The 23,368-nt window shown below is 35.4% G+C and overlaps 1 protein-coding gene and 1 pseudogene across 2 annotated transcripts; one reads left to right on the top strand and one right to left on the bottom strand.

Annotated features, from left to right (window-relative positions):
* Positions 1 to 4,709: 4,709 nt before the first annotated feature.
* Positions 4,710 to 6,034, bottom strand: LOC115950289 (annotated as a pseudogene).
* Positions 6,035 to 9,925: 3,891 nt separating this feature from the next.
* LOC115995214 (lysine--tRNA ligase-like) lies at positions 9,926 to 21,585 on the top strand. 2 transcript variants are annotated; one of them, XM_031119684.1, is made up of 18 exons: positions 9,926 to 10,027; positions 10,731 to 10,818; positions 11,165 to 11,240; positions 12,150 to 12,218; positions 12,338 to 12,503; positions 12,591 to 12,693; positions 13,591 to 13,676; positions 14,568 to 14,692; positions 14,771 to 14,833; positions 18,616 to 18,741; positions 18,853 to 19,135; positions 19,249 to 19,345; positions 19,435 to 19,591; positions 20,343 to 20,486; positions 20,589 to 20,657; positions 20,748 to 20,891; positions 21,019 to 21,070; positions 21,409 to 21,585. In XM_031119684.1, exons 2-18 carry the CDS (start codon positions 10,760 to 10,762, stop codon positions 21,528 to 21,530), a joined length of 1,941 nt encoding a protein of 646 aa, XP_030975544.1. In that variant the 5' UTR covers positions 9,926 to 10,027; positions 10,731 to 10,759; the 3' UTR covers positions 21,531 to 21,585. The 2 variants fall into 2 exon arrangements, with proteins under 2 accessions (XP_030975544.1, XP_030975545.1); XM_031119685.1 differs by lacking the exon at positions 9,926 to 10,027 and having other exon boundaries at positions 10,727 to 10,818.
* Positions 21,586 to 23,368: the final 1,783 nt, after the last annotated feature.

Raw genomic sequence — 23,368 nt, 5'->3', positions numbered from 1 at the left:
GAGCGTTCTTTTTATGTTTCTTGTACCTTAGACATGCGTTTTGATGTCATTGGACAACACTTAGTCTAGGTTTTTTCTAAGAAGGAAGTTGGGCCTGGCGCTGCGCGGAATGGACTCCAAATTACCACTTTGTCGTTGCCAGTTTATGCGCAAACACTGAGTCCAAGTCCAAGAGAAGATGCTGCAAAGTGGGCTTATCTGTTGTTCCTACCGCAAAATGAAATTTTCTCTAGTTTCTACCACAGTACTGACTTTTCTGCTGTACAGTAAAACTTTCTGTTGTGCAGTAAATCTTTTTGCTGTGCGATAAAACTTTCTGCCGTGTAGTAGAACCTTCTGTTCTATAGTAAAGCTGTCTGCTGTGTAGTAAAACTTTCTGCTATGTAGTAAAGCTTTTTGCAACGTGAATGACTACTCTTCATTTTTCTTACTGCAGAAATACTTTTCTACTTCCTGCACATAAACAAATTTAAAACCCAAAGAAAATACCCATCAAACAAATGTTAGTTTAAATGGGTTAGCATATTCTCAAATATATATGCATACATATATGAGTATATATACTTATACGTATTCACATATACATATATAAAATAAATGGCAGAACATAAGCTACAATGTATACGTATATATACTTATGGCAGGATAATAATTAGTTCGTGTCAAAAGTAAAACACGTAATAACAAAGAAATAAGAAAGTTGCAGCAGAAAAGGTTTAGCTAGTATAATAGCTAACACAGTAAATATAATAAAAAAAGGTGCTACAGCAGAATAACTAGTATAACAAGTAAAGATACCACAGCAGGACAACAGATGCAACAAACGTGATTAAAAAAGAAAAAGGTGCTACAACAGAATGACTAAATATAGCAGATATAAGTTATAATGAGAGAAATCAAATATATTTGTAGTCGAAATCAAATATTGAATCTTCCCATAGAATAAGTAAACCAAGAAGGAACCCAAACCCCAACTTGAACAACCTTGTCATAGGATTTTGCTATTAAAGTTGTGCATTTTGGAGAATAGGCCTAAATAGCTACTGACTACTACTTTTGGGGTACTTCAAAGAGTGGGTTTTTTAAGAGTGAGGGAAAGATGGTCTATTGATGCATGCCCCTATTCCTGCCATGTTTTCTCTCTTCGTTTTACCACTTTCTTTCTTTCTTTCTTTCTTTTTTTCTCTCCATTCTTTTACTCTTAGTTTCTTATTACTCTCTTGCCGTGGGTTGTTCCCTATTTGGTCTTTTCTTTTCTTGGGTCTTTCTCTCTAGGTGACTCTCTCTTTCTAAGTGCCTCCCTTAGGTGCTTCCCCCCATTAGGTCTCCCCCTTTCATCCATGGCTACCTCTTTCTTTTATAGTGAGCTAATTCAATGGGATTTCTCCCTTTTACCCCTAGGGCTTCACCAACTGTTTTTGGTTTGTTGTAGGCATCCCTTTAGGACTATCCATCAACCCGTTGGTTGCCTTGACCATTGCCATTGCTCAGTACATGTTTGCTGCACCACTACTCATTTCATGACAAAATTTCCTTTTTTTTGTTCTTGCTATATACCTCTACCTTTAGGTTCAAATGTATAAGGATTGGGGTATCTAGCTCTATGGCATGCATCAGATGGTCCCAACCATCTATTACTTCTTTTGGGTAAGATACCATCCTAGCAAGGTATATTCCCAAAAGAAGTCACAGCTATAAATCAAATATAAACCCCCTTTTCCCCCCACCACCAAACCACACCCTCTGAATCCCCTTGACCGTGGGCTCACCTCCCTTGTATTGGCTAGGTACAGGTTGGTGGTGCTTCGACCCTTGTGTGTTTGCTCCACTATCTTTTTCTTTTGTCTTCTTTCGTTCCCATGTCATTTTTGCCGTAGCAGATTATTCTGTTTCGTTCTGCTGCATGTTTTTGTCTTATTTCTTCAAGCGTTTCCTGTTGTGTTTGTTTGGCTTTTCTTTCCTTCACGCAATTTCTGCTGCTAACACTTCCTGTTGTTCCTCGTTTCTTTTCATCGTGCTTCTTCATATTAGTTTTCACATCTATCTTTTTGAAAGTTCAAATAGTGTGTAAAACACCATTGAACGTTTAGACCTCCAATTACAAAATAACCAATTCAAGCTTTATGTCAAATAACTAGTGTGCGGAAAATGAACAAAAACTATAAAACAGAATTGGTAAACAATCTAAGCCAATTAAAATCACATCCACAGCAGAAAATAAAAGGCAAAGATTAAGGGAAGAGAGATGCAAACACAAGGACAACACAACGATGTGTTATCAACGAGGAAACCGAAGCCCTCGGCGTAAAACCTCTTCGCCGCCCTCCAAGCGATCAATAATCCACTAGAAAATGTAGTTGGGATACATGAACAGCAATAGACCCTCCAAGCCTAATCTACTCGATGTACCTAAGCCCTCCAAGCTTCTTGCTCCAACGAGGCTGCGCCAAACCTTTTTCTTTTCTAGCTTATCGGATTCCGCTATAATCCATAGCATCCGCCATCCTTGGCATCTTCCAATGCTTCTCAAAACTCCAAAAACACTCAACACTCTAAATGGGTGTGGGTAGTGTTTGGATAGAAATCTCCTCTCAATAGGTATGACAATGAGAGAGGGAATGAGAAGAGACTGCAAAGATTTCTCTCTAAGAATGAGTAACTCTCTCTAAGAATGAGTAACTCTCTCTAATTGGGTGGGTGTTTTGAAGAAACCACTCTTAGGGTTTTTCTTTCTGAATAGCCACACATATTTTGTGGGAATGAGGGGTATTTATACTGGTGTGAGAATGGAATACGAAGAGTCAGTGTTTCCAAAACAGGGTTGGCTGGCGACTTGACCTCGCGACTTGACTGAGTCGCGAGTTCAAGCTGCGAGCTAACTGAATGGCCAGTCTGGATTTTTGTCCTGTAGTGCTCCAGCTGGCATGACTGTTCAACTCCCTTGCATGCTTTGCGCGTGTGCAACTTTTAGCGGCTTGCAAGCCGCGAGCCTCCCGCGAGATTCAGCCGCGAGTCCCTGCTTCACTGCACAGTCTTGAGCATTTCTTCACACTCTCTCACACACTACCCTTACATGATTCCCACCTAAATACAGGGTTTCTAAGTGATGTATTACAAGCAAATTTGTCACGGAATAAAGCCAACACATGGTTGATTAAATTCAACCTTACACTTTTTATATAAAAGGATTTGGGCCTTTGTGGGCCAAATAATGTTGATTAGATCAAAAGGGTTTTCGGCCCAATTTGTCTTGATCTGTTAAAGTTATTCTGCTAAAGAGTTGTATTCTACAGCAGATCTGTATTCTGCTACAGATTTGTGTTTTGCAGTAGATTGCTTTCCCTTGCACTTCTTTCTTTGGACCTTTTTTGCTCTTTGGTCTTCTTGGTGGGTCTTTGGGCCTTGCTTTTCATTGGGCTTTCTTCCTCATGGGCTTTTGGATATGGATTCGCAAAATTGGGCATCAACAGTAATCATAGGATTTTTTGTCTGTCTTCAGCTTCTCTCCATCAATGCATTCACAAGGCAAAACAACTAGCCTCAGAATATTTCTATATATTTAGCACACTCCTTTGTTCTTACAAAAACTAAAATCACCACACATATTTCATGATAGTCCCCATAAATTCCTTTTATCGCATTGAATACTAATGGTAGTGTACAAGGTAATCTAGGATTTGAAAGGCGAGGGGGAGTCCTTTGGGATAGCCAGGGGAATTGGATTAGTGGAATTTCAAAGCATATTGGTTTTGCCACAAATAATATTGTAGAATTATGGGCAGTTAGACAAGGTTTATTAATTGTCTGTGAACTTGGTTACAAATTTATAGACCAACAAAATGATTATGAAATTGTGATATGTTGGCTAACATCAAATGGGTCCATGGCTCTGGCTATGGTTCCATTAATTTGTGATTTTAGGGCTCTACTAAGTAGAGCATGAACCGTCCTATCACGTCACGTCTTCTGTGAAGCTAAAAGCATTACAAATGGTCTAGTCAAAGGAGAAGTAATGCAAAGAAACAACCTAGTAGAATATGCATAATGTCCTACTTTTGTAAATAATCCCTACATATATGATTTTTTGGGAAGAAAAAAAAAAGTCACAAAGAATGTTCCTTAACATCCTTGAATGCTAGACTTTGTCCAACAATGACTAATGGACCAACTTTTGTAACTACTACTTAATCAAATAAAAGATTTTCTCTTTCTACCCATTAAAAAAAAAAAAAAAGTTGTAAGGAGAAGTTGGGATAATCTCAAGTTTGACTAATTTGATAAAAAAGAAAAAGAAAAAAAAAAAAAAAGACAATTCTTACTAGTGGGATCGTGTATGTGTTATGTGTATCATTATAAAAGCATGAAAAAGTGAGTGAAAAAAAAACTGGTTTAAACCAAAAAAATAAATAAATAAATAAATAATAATAATAATAAAAATAAAAAGGGGATATAGTTGTAATAAATGACTAAATAATACAATAGGAATTAAACATCCATGTTTCATGTTTGTAATAATTCTAGCATACCACCGCACACTCTTGGTGCGGTGGTTACTTCACAAGTATAAGTGCTTGTGGGGTGTAAGGACAAGAGCCGAGATTCAAGTTTTCAGGAGAGAGCTTCACACACATATACACTTAGATTAGACTAGAGTAGAAATTCTATTTTGTATCATAATAATAATAATAATAATTCTGGCATCATTATTACTACATGTTAATGAATGGCACCTAAAAAAAATCCGAATTAAGTGTGACAGAGAAGAGTAGAGGACTATTGAACATTAATAAAGTTCAGGTGAAAAAGAAAAAAAAGAAAAAAAAACCACTGACCAAATCAAGATTTAGCATGAAGTTCAATGTCACTGGCACTGGATCAATTGGTGCACCATTTTGGCTGCCCAAGCTAGATCCTCCTCCATACAGTGGGATATTGCTTCCTTTCAAAATGATTGCTATTGATCTCTGACTCTTTCTTGATTGATAAAATTCATCTATCTGAAAAATTTTAAACCCAGATAATCAGAATCAAACAAAATGTTCAACTAAAAAAATAAGAAGAGCCATAAAATAATGGACATGAAAAGAACATGTCTTGGGATTGCATGCATACGATTCCAGAGGCTACTTTCAGTTGAGAATATGTGAGATCTAAAGGTGTTGATGTGACATGGATCCCGAAAAATGTGGCAGTGTTACGAAATGTGAGCTTCACTGTGGAATTCATGGACACCATCGCAGTGGCTACTCCTGATGCATCCGCACCAGCTTGAATCACAAACTGATCAAATAAAATGCTCTGCAATCACAAATAACCAACACCCACGTCACCAGAAAATTTATAAAAAAAATCACAAAAAACCAACACCCACATCATAAAAATGCAATTTCAATGTCTTATTAGTTTCTATAAATTATCACTATATATAACCAAAAAAAAAAAAAAATACTAAGAACTTGTAGCTCAACAAAGACCTATTGTTGTTTTAAATAGAGAGGTTCAAATCGTACATATATACTACAAAAATGTACCTTCATAGTGATGGTGGGTTTTTGAGGACGACTTGCACCCCACAAAATCAAAGCAAAGGAAGAGAAAAGCACCAAGAAGCCGACAACAAAAGCAAGACAGTAAAAACGATGGCGGAGGAAATGTTGGTTTCCATCCTCATCGTTCAAAAGGCCTTCTTCTTCAATGGAATCAAACTGATCCTTCCACGGCTTCCAACCCTTCCTTTGCGAGTTGTTGTTGTTGTTCTTGCGTGAACCAGGCTTGAGGGAACCAGAGAAGTGAGTGGAGGAGGACTCACGGGAGTGAGGGCCAAGAGAAGAGTTGGAGTGAGAGTGAGGAGGAGAGGCCATAGGAGTATAGGACTGAGCACTGGGCTCGAGTTGAAAGAGTTTGTGGTCTTTTCTCCATCGTGAGAGTCCCTAGATGGGCTCTGCACGTAGTACACAGGTCGCCGAGGAGACCTTGCTGGTGAGGATTGGCTCAAGCTACTCACCTCCGAGTCTGTCTTCACCAACACTGACATTGTTGCTGTTGTTGTTGATGATGATTACGATGATATGGTGGTGAAGTTAATGAGTACTAATGTTCAAAGCAAATTTGAGAGATTTAGATGGAGATGGAGGACTATATGACTGTTTGATGGATTTTTTTTTTTTTTTTTTGGCTGTGAAAAATGTTATAGAATCTCTAGAACGTGCGGCTTGGTAATGCACGTTGGGTACATGGTTTCTTTATTGTTTACGAAGTCTTGTTTTGTGAAAGCAATTAATAAGGGAAGGTGGATCACTCGACATTGAGTGCAATGGCAGTTGTCTACTAGCTGATTTTGGTTTAATTATTGTCAACTTTCTCATTTTTTATTTGATTTTTTTTCTTCCTAATATGTACCAGTATTTATTTATGATCTAAGTGTAAGATAACGCATAGTAGCTACTTAGGATATCCATAATCATATTATAAATAAGGTGTGAATAATTTTTGAAAGAGTGAAACTTCCGTTGAGTGCACTAGAAGAGATATGGAAGCAACACATGATCATTTTTATAACACCTGTATTGTCCATTTGGTGTTTGATAACGGTAATTTTGTAATTAACCCATGACAAAACAAAAGGCGACGTACATAACAAAGTTGTCAACTTCACTCATGAGAGACAACCTTGTTGTAAAGTCTACAGCTCCACCCCATACCTGACAGCTTCATCTTGGGCACAGTAAGCTGAAGAGGATAAGCTAAAGAGAATAAGCTGAAGGGGATATATGAATCTCTAACGAGTCTGACAGGGCCTTGCTTGGTCTCCATGTATGCGTGTATAAGGAAATATTTTGTGCCCCACGCTTACCTCTAATCAAGAAGACTCCTATAAGGAAAGGATTCTGGAAGATACACGGATTAAAGAGGTTCTATCCTATAAGGAAAGAACTTCTGGATCAAGGCATGGATTTCAGCCCTACACTACTATAAAAACCCCAAAACTCTCACAAACGAAGGTACGCACAATTTCCCACCAGCTTTGATACTCTAGAGTTGTGAACAAGAGATTTCTCTAACTTGACCATCAGAGGGTATTTGGCCGGTACCACACCAGTACTCCTCTTAAGGTCTTCAGCTTTTGCATTGTGCAGGTTCTTGTCAGGAGCACGTAAAGACCGTGTGGCTAACTGATGATTTTTCGACATCATCAGTGTTCGATGCTTTACTAGAGAATATGCTAGATATAATCCAAGTTCCTAAAATTTATGGATGATGGTTCTACTTCCCTCAAATAGAAATTAAATTCATGATTATTCAAGTTTGTATAAATTAGTACAACAATTTGTTGTTTCTAAATTTATGTGCTCTAACATTAATTGGGCTTAGCTTAATTGCAGATTTTCAAGGATTTCTATTAAAAATTAATGTTAGAATAATAATATGTTTTTGTTTTTAATTATAAGTTACATATATATCTAATGGGTGTTGAACTTGAACAGTTGAACCTACAACTTTACCATTTACCAAATTCTTAGAAGAGATATGAATAATCTAATTAGTCAGAAGTCACTAACAATTAAATAAATAAAGACTTAGTTATTCCTTCTTCTTCTTCTTCTTTTTTCTTTCACTAAAAAAAAAAAAAAAAAACTCTTTTTCCGTTTTTTTCATCTCTATCATCAGTAGTTCCTGATACAATTGGAATTAACAATCTTATACCCATTTAAGGGGGGGGGGGGGGGAATTTGACATAGCTAACTGCATATTTCCCACAATTACTTGGACTTTACTAGTTTCATGATCTTAATTACTTTGGAGCAACTATGTTAAAAAAAGCATCCCATTTTGTGTGATCTAATTAGATTAGAAATAGTGGTTCATTAAAGTTAAAACCAATCCAAATCAATGGCTAGGGTAAGCTCCGATTAGCCATCTTGCCAGTTTTGTTAATTTATATCCAATCTATGTCAGCACTAGCTAGAAACATGCACAGGCCCAAAAATCTAAAGCACGGGCCAACTTTAGGCACAAAGAAAACACTACCCTTGGCTTGGCAGGTAAAGCTAATATTTCTTTTCTAATATCTTGATCCCTGCTCAACTTGAAGACATTTCTGTTCCAAACTCCCCCATCCCCATTCTTTGAATTGTTTAATTTGCAAATTCTCTATTTGTTTTATCCGGTCCACACTTCTCTCAATGATAATCCCAATAGTTTGAAAAGATTTTTCAAAATCATCCACCTAGAAGACATTGGATGAAAATGTTGAGATATGCAAAAAAGTCACTGAGACTCACACACCCATTTTCACAATTAAATCCACACCTGATTATGTGTGAACTTGTGATTAGATTTTAGCACTTTTACATGAGCTCACAATTGATACCTAAATATTTTGCGTCAATTTATGCACTAATCATGAGTTGTGACATAAGTATAGCGTGGATTTGCAACTAAAGATGACAAATATCACACGCTATAATTTTATAATCTCAAATTTCTCAACCCATGAGGTCATGACCCTTTTGTATTTTGGTTGAAACGGACAAGTTTTGCCTTATAATGTGACTGTAAGGCTAGGATATGATATGGTATGGTTTGTTCCGTAGGTAATGGGCCATAAAAAGCACTGTTGTGAGTGTTAAAGCATGTTAAACACCATCATATTTGTTTGACACTAGATTCGAGTTCACACTTCATAGGGGTGAGCAAAACGTTGCCAATGCCGACTGATTAAGCCCAGGCCGGCGTTCGGAGGGCGAAGCCCGTTCCGATGCCGATGCGATGTGGTCACCGGTTCAAAGAATCCTTCACCGATCTACACCGAACTGAACCGATCCCAATTTGCTAGTTCTCCCCCAGTTTCAATATGGCGACGTTTCACAGGTTTTGATTTTAATTTTTTTTAATGAAACAATGTCGTATGGGTGTTATTAAAAAAAAAAAAAAGAAAAAAAAAAGCAAAACGGTGCATTTTAATTTAGGTTTTTAGATTCTTAAGGGCTATAAATTCATTCTTAAGGGTTTTCAGATTCTTTAACTCTCTCTCTCGGTCTCCTTGTCAAATATGTAATTGGACCACCAAATTCACCTTCTTGCAGAAAGGATTGCAATCCATATCATATTATTTTTTCTTCATGATCAAACTTTATCATAATATTTTGAAAATGCTCTATAAAATTCTAGTTGCAAAGCTTCTAGGTTCTTCAATTCTAATGTTCCGTTGAAAGCACTTGACAAAATGTTAACATTGATGATTAGAACTTGTGTACTATAGGTCGTGTCTGTGGTCTTAAAAAATTTCTTTTACATAATTTTTTATATTAATTTGTGTCCATTTTTTTGTGTGCAACAAGAAGTCTATCTTCTTAATAAAATACCATAGCTCATCACTAAAAAATAAAAAGTTCTACTGCAATTTTCAATATTTCTGCCGGTTTTTGTTTAAAAAAGCTCATTTGCCTTACAATAATAACACAACATAGCTTGAAAAATACACGATCAGTAACACTTTCCATTCATTACATCACCTAAGATAATTTGCTGAAAAACATCAATGCTACCATGCACTTGTACACAAATCACCTATTGAGTGCCACTGGTTACGCAAAAGAAGAAAAAAAGCCACTTTGTAGCACTTTTTACTGAAAAAGATGGTTATACAAACCTACAAAAGAATAATAATAATACTAAATGAGGGAAGCCAAGGATACAATTTCCAATCAACGTAGCGCCGCCCACTTTTTATATTACATTACAACGTTGAGTGGGTTAAGTCCCAATTCCAATACGACTTCAATTAGTAATGGGAAACCTTAATCCCAGTTCTAATTAAGTTAGGATTAGGAAATCCCAATCCTAATTAATCTAGGATTAGGAAATCCCAGCTAGCGGCTCCGAGTAAACATTGTTTATATATATATATATATATAGACCCATTAACTTAACCTAGCTACAAGAGTTCAAGAACAAAAACAAAAACTTACAAATACAAGTGCTCCAATTAGGCTATAGCGATTTGAGCTCTACAGAGAATCAGAAGGTACACTTAATTTACAATTTTGTTCTATTATTTTCCAAAGACAGTTTAATATTCATTGTTTACCTATAAATCCCAAAAATTGGTTATTTAATTTACTCTAAATTTCGTTTCTTGTTCTTTTCATAATATTTTTTACTATCGATTTGTTGTTTGCTTGGTTGCGCTTGTTTACGTGCTTTCTCCTAGATTTTGTATTTTACAATACTTATTTAGATTCTAATAACCAAGGGATTAATTTGTTGGTAATCGATTTTGTTTTAGAGCCAAAAACCATTAGTCAATGTTTAGAGCGTTAAGGGTTATAAAAAATTGAAAACATTTAACCAAAAAAAAAAAAGTGACCCTATTTTGTTGGCAATATTTTAGTGAGAGTTAAAAGACATAGTTTTACCAAATTATCCTTTAATTTTATCTCTACTTAAACCTAGGGTTTTAGTGAGAGTTAAAAGATATAATTTTACCAAATTATCCTTTAATTTTGTATCTACTTAAACTTAAACTTAGAGAAATATAGGTATTTTGGGAAAAAAAAAAAACCGTACAAACAGGTACAACCCTACAGTATATATAAATTCATTCTTTTAAGGGTTTTCAGATTTGTTTGGTTGCCAAGAAACCTGTAAGAAGAGAAGGTTATTGGTTTTTTATTTAAATACTTCTGTTATGATGTCTTATACTTGTGATTTATGGGATTGTGATGCAGATTTCCAATTGGTCTAGGTCTTATTAAAAATGGAGGACTTGGGGTCGGTGACAGGCTCCCCTGCAGCTGGGGAAACTCTCAGCAAAAAGTAAGTTTCAGAAATATGTTTTTAATGGAAAAACAGAGGAAAATATTTTATGTGTGTGATGCTATACTTTATACATGGACGTAAAATACACTCACAATACTACATTAATCTTTTCCAAAAAATATTTTTCTTAACAACTTTTGCATATAACAAAAAAAAAAAAAAAAAAATAGTGCATATTTTGTTTTCAAAATATAGTGCAGGTAGAATACTATTACTATGTAGGATAAGTTGAGGAAGATATGAATATAGCTTTCTGAAGCTTATAAATTACCCCACCAATAAATGAAGAAATCAAACCAGTTTTGAGTTTTTAATTCCTTTGTATTTTGGGGAATATTTACAGTGCACTCAAGAAGGAATTGAAGAATAAGCAAAAGGAAGAAGAAAGGCGGCGCAAAGAGGAGGAGAAGGCAAAACAGGTACTTGACATTCAGACTAGTAGCATTATATTAGGAGTGAATATCGAAATTACCACTTGTATTTAATTGCCATGTCATCCTATCACCCCCCTCCCCTCGGCATCTTGTAATAAATATGATCAAAGAAAGAATAAGCTGCCTGCCTCCATATCTCGATCATGAAAATCTCTGTGGAACCGCAGAATTTAATTTTCTGCAGTTCTATTTATTCTTTGTGCTCTTCCATTCTTGCTGACTATATAGTGAAATATCTATATATTTTCCTATTCTAATCTAACCTTATTATAATTTAGGCCAATGAAATAGAACTTAAGAGTTGGGATGTTATTGTTCCCTTGTAAATTTTGAGAAAAAGAATATCTTGTAGTATTAGAATGAGCAACAAATTATTATGATTCATTGGCTACATGTTTATCTCATATATTGGCTTAAAAAACAATCCACCTCTAATAATTAGTCAGGACAAACTTGGAGTATTTAAAATAGTAATTAGTGTTGTTTTTTCATATATTTGACTTCTTTTTTCTGCCAAGAGCCTAGTAGCTCAACTAACATCTCTTGGTATTTACAACTGAGACATCCAAGGTTCAAATCCCTTCTCCCCGATTGTAACTATCTAATTATTTTTAAAAAAGGACACGTTCTTTCCTAATTGTGATAAAAAAATTTCAAAAATCCTGAAGTAATTGTAGGTGCTGGTTTCTTGGATTACTCGTTTTAATATAGAGAATTTTAAATTTTGGTACCATGGAATGTATTGATGTTACTATATGAATGAATCTACATTGATCATCATGTTGTGGAGATTGAACATGATGGAGTATGATGTGTTATTGGCTGTTATCTCTAAGGTACCTTACCACCTTGTTTTGAAATCTTATTAAGAATAAACTTGTGTTTATGTTCCAGGCTGCTTCTATGGCAGATTCCCGCAGCAATAAATCTGCAGCAGCTGACGATGAAGATATGGATCCAACGGTATAAGTCCATTCTTGTCCTGCAATAGTTAGCATTCTTTTCCTGGATCTTTTCCACAAAGCTCTTGACTATGACCTCAATCTACTGCTTTTAATCTTCCTCATTTGTTTTTCCTCCAGCAATACTTGGAAAATAGACTGAAACATCTTAAATCTCTGAGGGCAGCTGGTGAAGAGCCATGTCCTCACAAATTCCATGCTACAATATCTGTCCGTGAATATGTAGAGCAGTTTAAAAACATAGGCAATGGGGAGCATCTTGAGGATGTTACTGTAAATTTGGCTGGTATTGAAATCAGGGCTTTATTTATTTGGTTAGTATTTATCATGTTTCTTTTGGTAATTTTTTTTTAAATTTTCTTTCCTATGCAAGGGCGTATCATGAGCAAACGTTCATCTTCTTCAAAGCTATTCTTTTATGACTTACATGGTGGTACTGGAGCTGCTGCTAAAGTCCAAGTTGTGGCTGATGCTAGGTATCTTATCACTGTATCTTTTCTTTTCCCTTATTCATATTTGATTTTTCCTTATGATTTTAGTATTGTTATTTCTTTAGGTATGCAATGTCTTTGACAAATTATCTTTCTATTAGTTTTAATTTTTTTTTAATTAATTAATTTTTTTTTTTGGTAAGTTATTCATGCAAACCATGTGTGGGCCTTGAACCTATGACTTCTTCCTCCACCTTACCCTTATAAGCGGAGGTGCAATTTGAGATGCAGCTCATTGGCATCTTTCCATATTAGTAGAAGAGCGTTTGTTTTTGCTTTTGGACTCTTTCTTTGAATGGACACAAATTGCACTCTCTATTATCTTCTATAGTGGAATAAGTGATTAGTTTGGGAATTTTGGATTTTCTTGTTTTTAGCATTTCATGTCAAATTTCTTATCTTAAAAAGTTAATATTTTTGGGTAGTGATTCATCAATTAGTTGAATGTCAATGTTTTGCCCAAGTTCCTTGTAAGAGAAACTTTGATTTTTTTTTTTTTTTTTATTGAAATTATTGCTAATTTCGTGTTTGTGAGGCCTGATTAGTTGTATGTTGAAGGCTTAGGAAGATTGGAAAAAAGAATGTAGGTCATTTTACTTTATCGCATCTTTCTGTACCACTGCCTAGTTTTCTCAACTGTGCTTAAAAAAAAAAAAAATTTATAAAGGACCTATATAAACAAGATGATGAATATGTATGAATGAGACTTTCCACTTGGTACTATTTGGGAAATTTTGGTTCAGATATGAATTAGTTTCATGGACAATCACCCCCTCACCCCACCCCTTGGTTGGGTGTCCCCCCTAAATTGCACCACCTTTAAGTTTTGCTGCACAGATACCAAATTTAATGACTGAGAGATTCTTCATTTCCATGATGCAGCAAGTCAGATTTTAATGAGGAAGAATTTTCTAGGTTCCATTCAACTGTGAAGCGTGGTGATATTGTTGGTGTCAAGGGCTTTCCAGGTTTGTGATGTTACTACAATTGGGTAGTTACTAACACCTTTTGACTTATATATATATATATATATATATATAGCTGCTCCTTACTGTGTTGACACTGTTGAGCTTACAGAAGAAATCACCATCAGTTTAATTACTTAATTTGGTTTCTCTCTCTCTCTCTCTCTCTCTCTCTCTCACATTTGATGTTTGATAATGAATTAAAAATTTTTTGGCATAAGGAAAAAATTATGGAGAGTGTAGGTAGAACTTCAAAATACAAATTTAAAAGAGACTGCTTGAAAATTCCCTTAAATAGGTGCTTCATTTTGGTCTTTTTCCCTATGGTGAACTGTTTTAGTTTTCTATGCTGCATAATTGGTTTTTTTTTTTATCACTATGCTGCATGATTGTTGAAATTTTCTAAAAATGGGTCCAATCTTTTGATATAGATGTACATTTTTTTTTTACTCATAATTACATACAGATTTAGTGGGTCTTGAACTCACAAACTCACTCCCAACCTTGCTCTTACAAGGGAAGGAGGTGCCATTTGAGCTAGAGGCATAATTTTTTTTTTTGAATTTCAAAGTTGAGTTGTAGGTTTTTGAGTCATTGTTTCTTTAAATTATAAACTTCCTGGTTGACTTAAATTTTGTTAGAATTATGGTCAAATGATTGAATTCACAATTTCCTAACAGCTTAAATTTTTGGGAGAATTTGTAATTTAAATGCACTCTACCTCCCATTTAAAATGTGAAAAATCACACATGTGGGGCCCCACTTATTAAGTGGGAGGCTGGGCCCATGTGTGAGAGGGAGTGTTAGAATTAATGTTCAAATTAAATTCACCATTTTCTAATGGCTTTAGTTTCTAGGAGAATCGGTAATTTAACACATTTTCTTTCAATTCAGGGAAAACTAAAAGGGGAGAGCTAAGTATTTTTCCAAGATCGTTTATAGTCTTATTCCATTGTCTCCATATGATAGCAAGGCAAAAGCCTGAGGCTGGTTCTGTGTCTGACAATGCCAATTTGAAGGTGAACATGGTTTCTCTCTGAATGATTTAATGCTGGTTACAGTCTCATCCTGACTTCATTACTTTCTTATCGTTGCAGAAAGAGGAGGCTTGGGTCCCAGGACGTGCCAGGAATCTTGAAACATATATTTTGAAAGATCAGGTATTGATTAATATCCTAAAATTCAACCAAATTCCTGTTGCACTTTTTTAAACTGTATTCTTTAGCACACCCAAAATAAAAATTTAAGTACATATGATCTGGTACTGATTAATATCCTGAAGTTCAGTGAAAATGAATTGCAAACTTTCATTTTTGGGCTTGTGATAATATGTTCCGAATACTTGTGTGGTAATCTTTGGTTGTTTTTATTTTATATAATTTATTTCTTTATATTATAAGGACCCATTCAGAGAAATACATCAGTTTAATTGTTAGCCGGAAATAGTTTCTGTTCCCTTTTGCTTGAACCTGAATGGTAAATGAATTAATTTTTTGGGTAAATGTGATTCTTTGAACAAGGTTTCTTTAGGCTTAATAAACTGAATCTTTCAAACCATTTCTTTGAAAGTAATTTGAAGCTTATATCCTGGGGCTCACACTATCGGTTGGCCTCTGGAGAAAGCCTAAAGGAACTAGCAGGCTTAAAGGCGCTGAAGTTTTGTAACAAAGCTCTCGTTACACAATTTCTAAAAGCTGGTTATGTTTTGAATTATTCCACTTAGTGCTTTTTTGGTTTTGATTTTTTTCTTTTATTAGAAATTATCCTTTTTTACGTCGTTGTGGTTTTACATTATTTTGAATTCAAGTAGCTAGGAGACTTACATGACCTGTATTGCTGAGGAATATTTTTCTAGTTTCTTTTATTTTTGATAGGTAAGAAAAAATATTATTGAAAAATGAATAGCATGAAAAATACACAAGGTTCACGATAGTGAACTAAGAGAAAAAAAAGGAAAAAAGAAACAAACAGACACTAAGCTATTCTAAGAGACAAAAGAAAATCCATGAGTGTAGAACAATCCGAGAGACCCCAACATCGAGACCAATCAAAGAGGGTCCATTGGCATAAATCTAACAATTGAGTCAATGATTTCCCAGTATCCTCAAAAGAACAGCGATTCCGTTCAGTCCAGATATTCCACATTAAACAGCCCTGAACCGGATTCCAAATATTAGAATTATGTTTCCCAAGCCAATGATACCAACAAAACAATAAGTCTACATCGGAACGCATGACCCAATCAATCCCAAACAACCGAAGCATATACATCCACAAAAAATGAGCAACTAGACAGGAAATCAATTGGTGATCCACAGATTCCTCATTACAACAACACATACAACAACGATTTGCCAAAGTGCGACCACGGAGCATTAGATTATCCAAAGTTAGGATTTGGCCATGAGCATTTGTCCACATAAAGAATGCTACCCTTTTAGGAACCTTTACTTTCCAAATGCCTTTCCAAGGGAAAGTAGAAAGAGTTACATTTTGAATCTTATGATAAAAAGACCGAACGTCAAACTTCCCACTTCCATTGAGACGCCAACAAAGTCTATCACTACCTCCACCCTTAGGAACCTGAGTTTGAATGAAGTGAAGAAGGGAATAGGAAGCTGCTAACTCCCAATCATTAAATTCCCTATAAAATCTTGAACTCCATACTCTATCATTATCACCAACTGAAGGACTTAACACTTCAGAAATACAAGCTTCCTTATTGGCTAAAAGCAAATAACTGAGGATAAAGAGTTTTAAGAGAATTATCCGCAGTCCACTTATCATGCCAAAAAAGAATACTAGAACCATCTCCCACCACAAAAGACAAATGCTTAGAAAAACCTTCCCACCCTTCACTAATATATTTCTAGTTTCTTACCCTTGAATGCAGACATTTTCTCTTCACAAGTTTGTGTGATGGGCGGTTGTCATCCTACTTAATAATGGACTAAGGACCTAAGCTTTTCTGCCCACCAGTATGGGTCATTTAATCCTAGATGGCTTATTAAAGAAATTTGCTAGTTTCATTCACATGCTTTTGGATGGTTGTAGATTTGGGTTGGAATATAACTAGGAGCAGGAAGAGAGAGAATAAGCTCTTCACAATGCATTTTTAGACCATTTACTTGGAATACAGTTACACATTTTACTGTTTAATGCTATTTATGAATGACATTTCTAGTCCTCTAGGGGCTCTTTGGTAGTGTATTTTCAACAACAGTTTTTAATGTTTAAATAACATTACACATATTTTCACGCACACGTATTTTTAAAAAATACAAACAACATTACTATAATAACATTACCAAACGGGCCCTAATTTCTATCCTGGTTTTGTGATGTGGTAGAAGTGGCGATTCCTTGAATTGAAAGGGGGAAACTTTGGAAGACATCAGAATAATAGATAGCTATCCAAAATATTTTATTGAAGAAAGTGAGTTCTTTTTTCACATGTACTATTCACAACCTATTTATAAGCTCAATAAAACTGAAACCGCTAATAGTTCCATCTTAAAATTGATTCTGAACCCCAGTCTCCTTTCAGGACCTAATTTTGACAAACAAAATCCTAAAAATTACTGAAGGATAGAAATAAAGGCTCCCTAGACCACTAAACCTTTTATGGTAATCCTTGGGTTGTAGGCCCTGCATTCACCATGAGTGGATGGCTAGAAAGCTGCAAGCAACACTTTTTAAATATAAGACTGGGTGTTGGAGTCTTTGACGACCTTCATGGATACCAAACAAGAGAAGTGGCTTCAAGATTGGTACTTATTACCAACTTCTGGGTGCCCCTTCAAACACCATCATTCTTTCCCTTGGGAAATCATTTGGAGATCAAAGGCCCTGATGAGAGTAGCCTTTTTCGTATGGACTGCTGCTTTGGGTAAAATCTTGACAATTGACAACTTAAGGTTGAGGAAGGTAAGGATTACAGATTGGTGTTATATGTGCAAATGCAATGGTGAATCTGTTGATCACCTTTTGCTACATTGCTCTATTGCTTCAGACTTATGGTCCATGATATTGGGTTTGTTTGGAGAGTTGTTGAGCTTTTAGCCTGCTGGCCAGGGCAGTTTGGTAATCATCGGAATAGTCATATTTGGATAGTTATCCCCCATTGTCTGATGTGATGCTTTTGGAGGGAAAAGAATAGCAGGAGTTTTGAAGACACTGAAAGTTCTATGCCTGATCTCAAGTTGTTCTTTATCAGAACTTTATTGGATTGGTTATCAGCCATGAGGAACCTTTCTTTATTTTCTATTGTTGATTTATTAGATTTATGTAACTTTTGTAAATGATAGTTTACCATAGTATACTTTCTGTATACTTGGGTGATTCATTTTTTATGATTTATATAATATTATTACTTTATAAAAAAAACACTTTAAATATAAGAAACTAATAAAAAAAACTAAATTGAATAAAAATACAAAAATATGCGACAAAACTTTCAGACAATAATGGTTGAGCTTCATATCTTGTTTCACATCAGTTTGGGTAGGTTTATGGTTGAACTATGCACAAGTGAATCATACTGCAAGAAGATTTTGTTGCAGCACACATGCTATGTTATATTTATAAACCCAGTTAGTTAATTCAATTGCACCACTCTACTCCCGTCATTGTCCACAAGAAATTTTGGAGATTGTAGTCATAAGTCTGCCCTTGTGATCCATATAAATGTTAGGTTCATCTTTTGAATTGGGAACACTTTGATCCTTTTTTTTAATTAAATGATTCCTTTAATCTACGTCTTATTGGTTGCTATTGATGTTGTGGGGGGTGATTTGAACCTGATGAATTGGATTATTTTTTCCTGATGCAGATAAAAGTGAGATGGGTCCATTTATTTTATTTTCTTTCAGTTTGGACTGTGTTTTCACTTCTCCTCTTCTTTTCCTTTTCTGGTGTTTTATTTTATTGTCTTTAATGCTAGGAAACTCGTTATCGACAACGCTATTTAGATTTGATGTTGAATATGGAGGTTCGACAAATTTTTGAGACAAGAACTTGGATCATTAAATATATTCGGCGCTTTCTTGACAATCTTCATTTCTTGGAGGTTAGTTGTTTGTCTTGATTTTTTATTTATTCAATTCATTCAGGTGGTTTCTACATATGGCACTTGACTTTACTTTCTTTTCATTACCTTCAATGTTCTTTTCACTGTCAGGTTGAAACACCAATGATGAATACGATTCCTGGTGGAGCAGCTGCCCGTCCGTTTGTGACCCATCACAATGACCTGAACATGAAGCTATTCATGCGCATTGCGCCTGAGCTCTATCTTAAGCAGCTTGTTGTTGGTGGACTTGAACGTGTTTACGAGATTGGAAAGCAGTTCAGAAATGAGGGCATTGATTTGACACATAATCCTGAGTTCACCACCTGTGAGTTCTATATGGCTTATGCTGACTACAATGACTTGATGGAACTCACCGAGACAATGTTGAGTGGTAAGGGTCATTTGGATCATGTTGCAAACAACTGCTTCATTCCACTTGGATAGTGAAGTTATTTTTATTGTCCAAAATACTTGGATTTTTCCTGACACAGTAATGTGTAACAGGGATGGTAAAGGAACTTACAGGTGGATATAAAATTAAATATCATGCAAATGGGCTGGATGAGGATCCGATTGAGATTGACTTCACTCCACCTTTTAGGTTTGTCATCTATATAGTATCTCTCACAAATTGTATAACATTAACATGAATATGAAAATCTATGAAATTGGTTGTTTTAACTCTGGCAGAAGGATTGACATGATAGAAGAATTAGAGAAGATGGCGAACCTCAATATTCCCAAGGACTTTTCCAGTGATGAGGCCAACAAATATTTGAAAGATGCATGCACAAAGTATGAGATCAAATGTGCCCCTCCTGAAACAACAGCGCGTTTGTTGGACAAAGTCTGTTCTCTGCTTTGTCCTTTTTATTTTTATTTTTTTTATTACTTTATTGAACATAAATTAGGTAGTTACTGGCATTGTGATCCTGTTTTATGTACTAAGTAGATACAATATCTGTGATGATGGTTCTGAGCTTAATGCTTAAGGAGGTGAATGAGAGGCTAGGTACTGTATGAGCAAGGGCTTAGGTTTTTTATTTTTGAGAAAAGGGGGGGGGGGGGGGGTGTTGTGGAGGAAAAGCAATGGATTGGATAGCTCTTGCTGGAATACTGGTTTTTCCTTAGATGGCTCTCTGCCATTTGGAGTAATGGTTCAATAAGATTGCTTACACTGATAAGCTGTAGCAGTTGGATAAAGTAGAAATTGTAGCATTTATCAGTGGGAGAGATAATTGGAGGTTGGGAACAGTGAAAAGTGGTTGATTGGAAATGCCATTAAAAGAACAATATGATGGGGTCCCCAATATTTTACAATAATTAAGTAATTCTGCATTAGAAAAAGTGTATAGTTTCTTTTGTTCTGACAATGATGTTTTCTGACTTGATCTGATTTTGTTCCTTTTCTTTTAGTTCTGTTGTTTGCTTGGTGGGTTGTGAACCAGCAAGGTCTAGTAGAATGTTTCAACTGAATTCTTTTATGTAATATTTTAGATTTAAATTGTTTCATCATTAGTGTTAAGGTAGACTATTCTTGCTTGCATGCTCAGACAATTTATGAGAATTGGTTATATATATTTTTTCTGTTACTGCAGCTTGTAGGGCACTTCTTGGAAGAGACTTGTACAAATCCTGCTTTCATCATTAACCACCCGGAGTTAATGAGTCCTTTGGCAAAGTGGCATAGAACTAAGAAAGGCCTAACCGAGCGTTTTGAGTTATTTATTAACAAGCATGAAGTATGCTTTTCAGATATCTTGTTTTCTTTTTCTTTCTATGTTTCATTTAATTTTCAGCATTATAATTCTTGATTCTGACTTAATTTTTCTGTAACCGCTCAGCTCTGCAATGCATACACTGAATTGAATGACCCTGTGGTACAACGCCAGCGATTTGCTGAGCAGCTCAAGGTTCACGCATCAGTTTTTAAGTGTGCAATGGATTTATCCTTAAATAAATTCCTCTGGAACTTTTCTGAATAATATGTGGTCTGCATGCAGGATCGGCAATCTGGTGATGATGAAGCAATGGCTTTGGATGAAACCTTCTGTACGGCTCTAGAGTATGGGTTGCCTCCAACAGGTGGTTGGGGATTGGGTATTGATCGGCTAACAATGTTATTAACTGATTCACAAAACATTAAGGTTCTCTTCTCTTCTCTTCTCTTCTCTCTCTCTCAGGTCTGTGCCTGTTTGCATTTGTCTCATTTATACATGTATGTGTACACTCTCTGTTCTCAATGGGCTCTCAACATATGCTATTTGGTAACAGGAGGTTATTCTCTTCCCAGCCATGAAACCTCAATATGAGCCATCTGCTAAAGGTACTCTTCCCAGCCATGAAACCTCAAGATGAAACCTCAAGTGATAATGGTTACCCTTTTCATAACTATAAACAAAAATTTTGATCTTGTTTTATAATCTGTGTGTCTTGCCTTTGATAATGGGGTCTTTAAATTGACGGTTTTTTTATTGGTGAATTTTAGTGAAGTTTGGCCTTCAATGGCCTAGATTTTATGAGGGTTTTTGTTTTGACTCTAAAGCTTAAGCCCTCTGTTTTTGTTATATAGTGTGTTTGTGCAAAAAAAAATTTTGGTTTACGACTCAGAAATGTGGTTTATGGCTAGATATTTGGCTTGAAAATGTGATTTATTCTGTGTAGAGGGCGGTGCTGGAACTAGCAATGCAAGGGCCATGACACAAACCAGCAAATTGCTTCTGAAGATTTGTATAGTACTTTGGTTGCTTACAGATTGTTACATATTTCTCCGTAAACATTTTTGATGTGTTTGGTTCATAGAAAAGTAAAGAAATTGTGATCTATATTAAAATTTTTCTTTTCAAAATTCATATTTCAGATTTTATTTGGGTTTTTTTGAGAAACCGAGAGAGAAAGATCTGGATTTTTTTTTTGTTTTTTTTTTATGAGAAGATCTGGATGTTTTGTTTATGTTTAGATCAGAGTTTTAATTTAATTAATTTAATTTCTTTTTAAATAATTTGTTTTTAATTTTTTTTGTTAAGTTAAAATTAAAAAATTAATTTTTTTAATGATGTAGCTTTTTTAAATATTAAAATGCTGATGTGGCATTACTTAAATGCAAAATTAAAATTTTTTATTATTATTTTAATAGCCATGTAAGCATTATAGCATTCTCATCAGCTCTCTCATAAAAAATGTCATTTTGACACACTAAAAGCCTATTTTACTCTTTTACCACATCATTTTACAATACACCATTTATCAGATATTCTATTCTTTCATTCTAAACATTAAAATAATATATACAACACATTAAAATAATATATTTACTCAAAACCCAACAATATACAAACACACAGCCCCAACAGTCACCACCAACCAAGAACCAAGAACCACCGCTACGACTGCCACAAACTACAACCACAATCACCAGTCCTCCAACAAATTCCAAATCCAAAACCTCATCAAAAAAAAAAAAAAAAAACTCAAAACCTTCAACAAAACCCCACCATACACAGCACAGTTCGCCACCACCGTGCCCAAGCACAGCTCGCCACCACCACCCACAGGTAAAACCTGCCACCACCAACAAAAATCCACCAGCTGCCACCACCACCCAATACTACTTTTAAAAAAATCCCCAAAATCGACATAAAACTATCCCAAAAAAAAGAGCTTGAAAAAGAACCAACTCATCCATAATCACAATCACATGGAATCCACAACCAAAGGAAAAAAAAAGGGTGGGAGATCAGAATCATAGATCTCCACAGTGATGGCCTCATTGATGAGGCTGAACTCCACGACGAGGCCGAACTCCACAGTGACAGCCAATCTCAATGGCAACGGCCTAGGCGGAGAAAAAAAAAAAAGATAGAGAAGGAGAGTGATAGGGGAAAAAAAAAAAAAAACATAGAGAAGGTGCAGAGAAAGTGACAACAAAGAAAAAAGGGGGAAAAAAGCAAGAAAAAGGGAGAGGTGGAGGTTTTGGAGAAAGAAAGAAGAAGAAGAAGAAGAAAAAAAAAAAAAGGAAGAGAGGTGAGATCTGAGAAGATGAAGTGAGGCGGAGAAAGAAAGAAGAAAAAGAAAGAGAGAGAAGAAAGAGTCATAAATGAAGAGAGAGATGGAATAAAAAAGTAATTTTTTTTATAGCACATCTGTCCGTACCGTTCCAAAAAGGGAACGGTACTGTTCACATGTGTCAAAATTTATAGGATATAGAACACCTCATGAGAAGGGTTTTTTGATGTTTGGTGTGCCAAATGCCAAATATTTGGCATTTGGCACACCTGATGAGAATGCTCTTATGAGTGCAGACTGTGTATTTCATTTGCCACATAGATAATTTCTGTTAAGTAAATAACGATAGGGACCAAAATGGAAAAGATGCAAAATGTAAAGACTAAAAGTGCATTTACGCCTATCCTATATTATATGACAAAATTATGTTGTACAATTTAAGTTATATAGTGCAGGTATATGTGTGAAATACTTAGGGGGTGTTTGGTTCATCAATTTCCATAACTTATAACTCTGTTTCCATAACTCATAACTCAAAAATAGTGAGACCCATAGCTAAAAGTTCGTTTAGCACCACCATCACTCTGTTTCCATAACTCTGTCTCCATCACTCAATTCT

Source organism: Quercus lobata, chromosome 6 (assembly GCF_001633185.2).
Source record: "Quercus lobata isolate SW786 chromosome 6, ValleyOak3.0 Primary Assembly, whole genome shotgun sequence".
NCBI classification, from domain to species: domain Eukaryota; kingdom Viridiplantae; phylum Streptophyta; class Magnoliopsida; order Fagales; family Fagaceae; genus Quercus; species Quercus lobata.
Note: the sequence above shows the minus strand (reverse complement) of the source record. Positions and strands in the feature narration are given on the sequence as shown.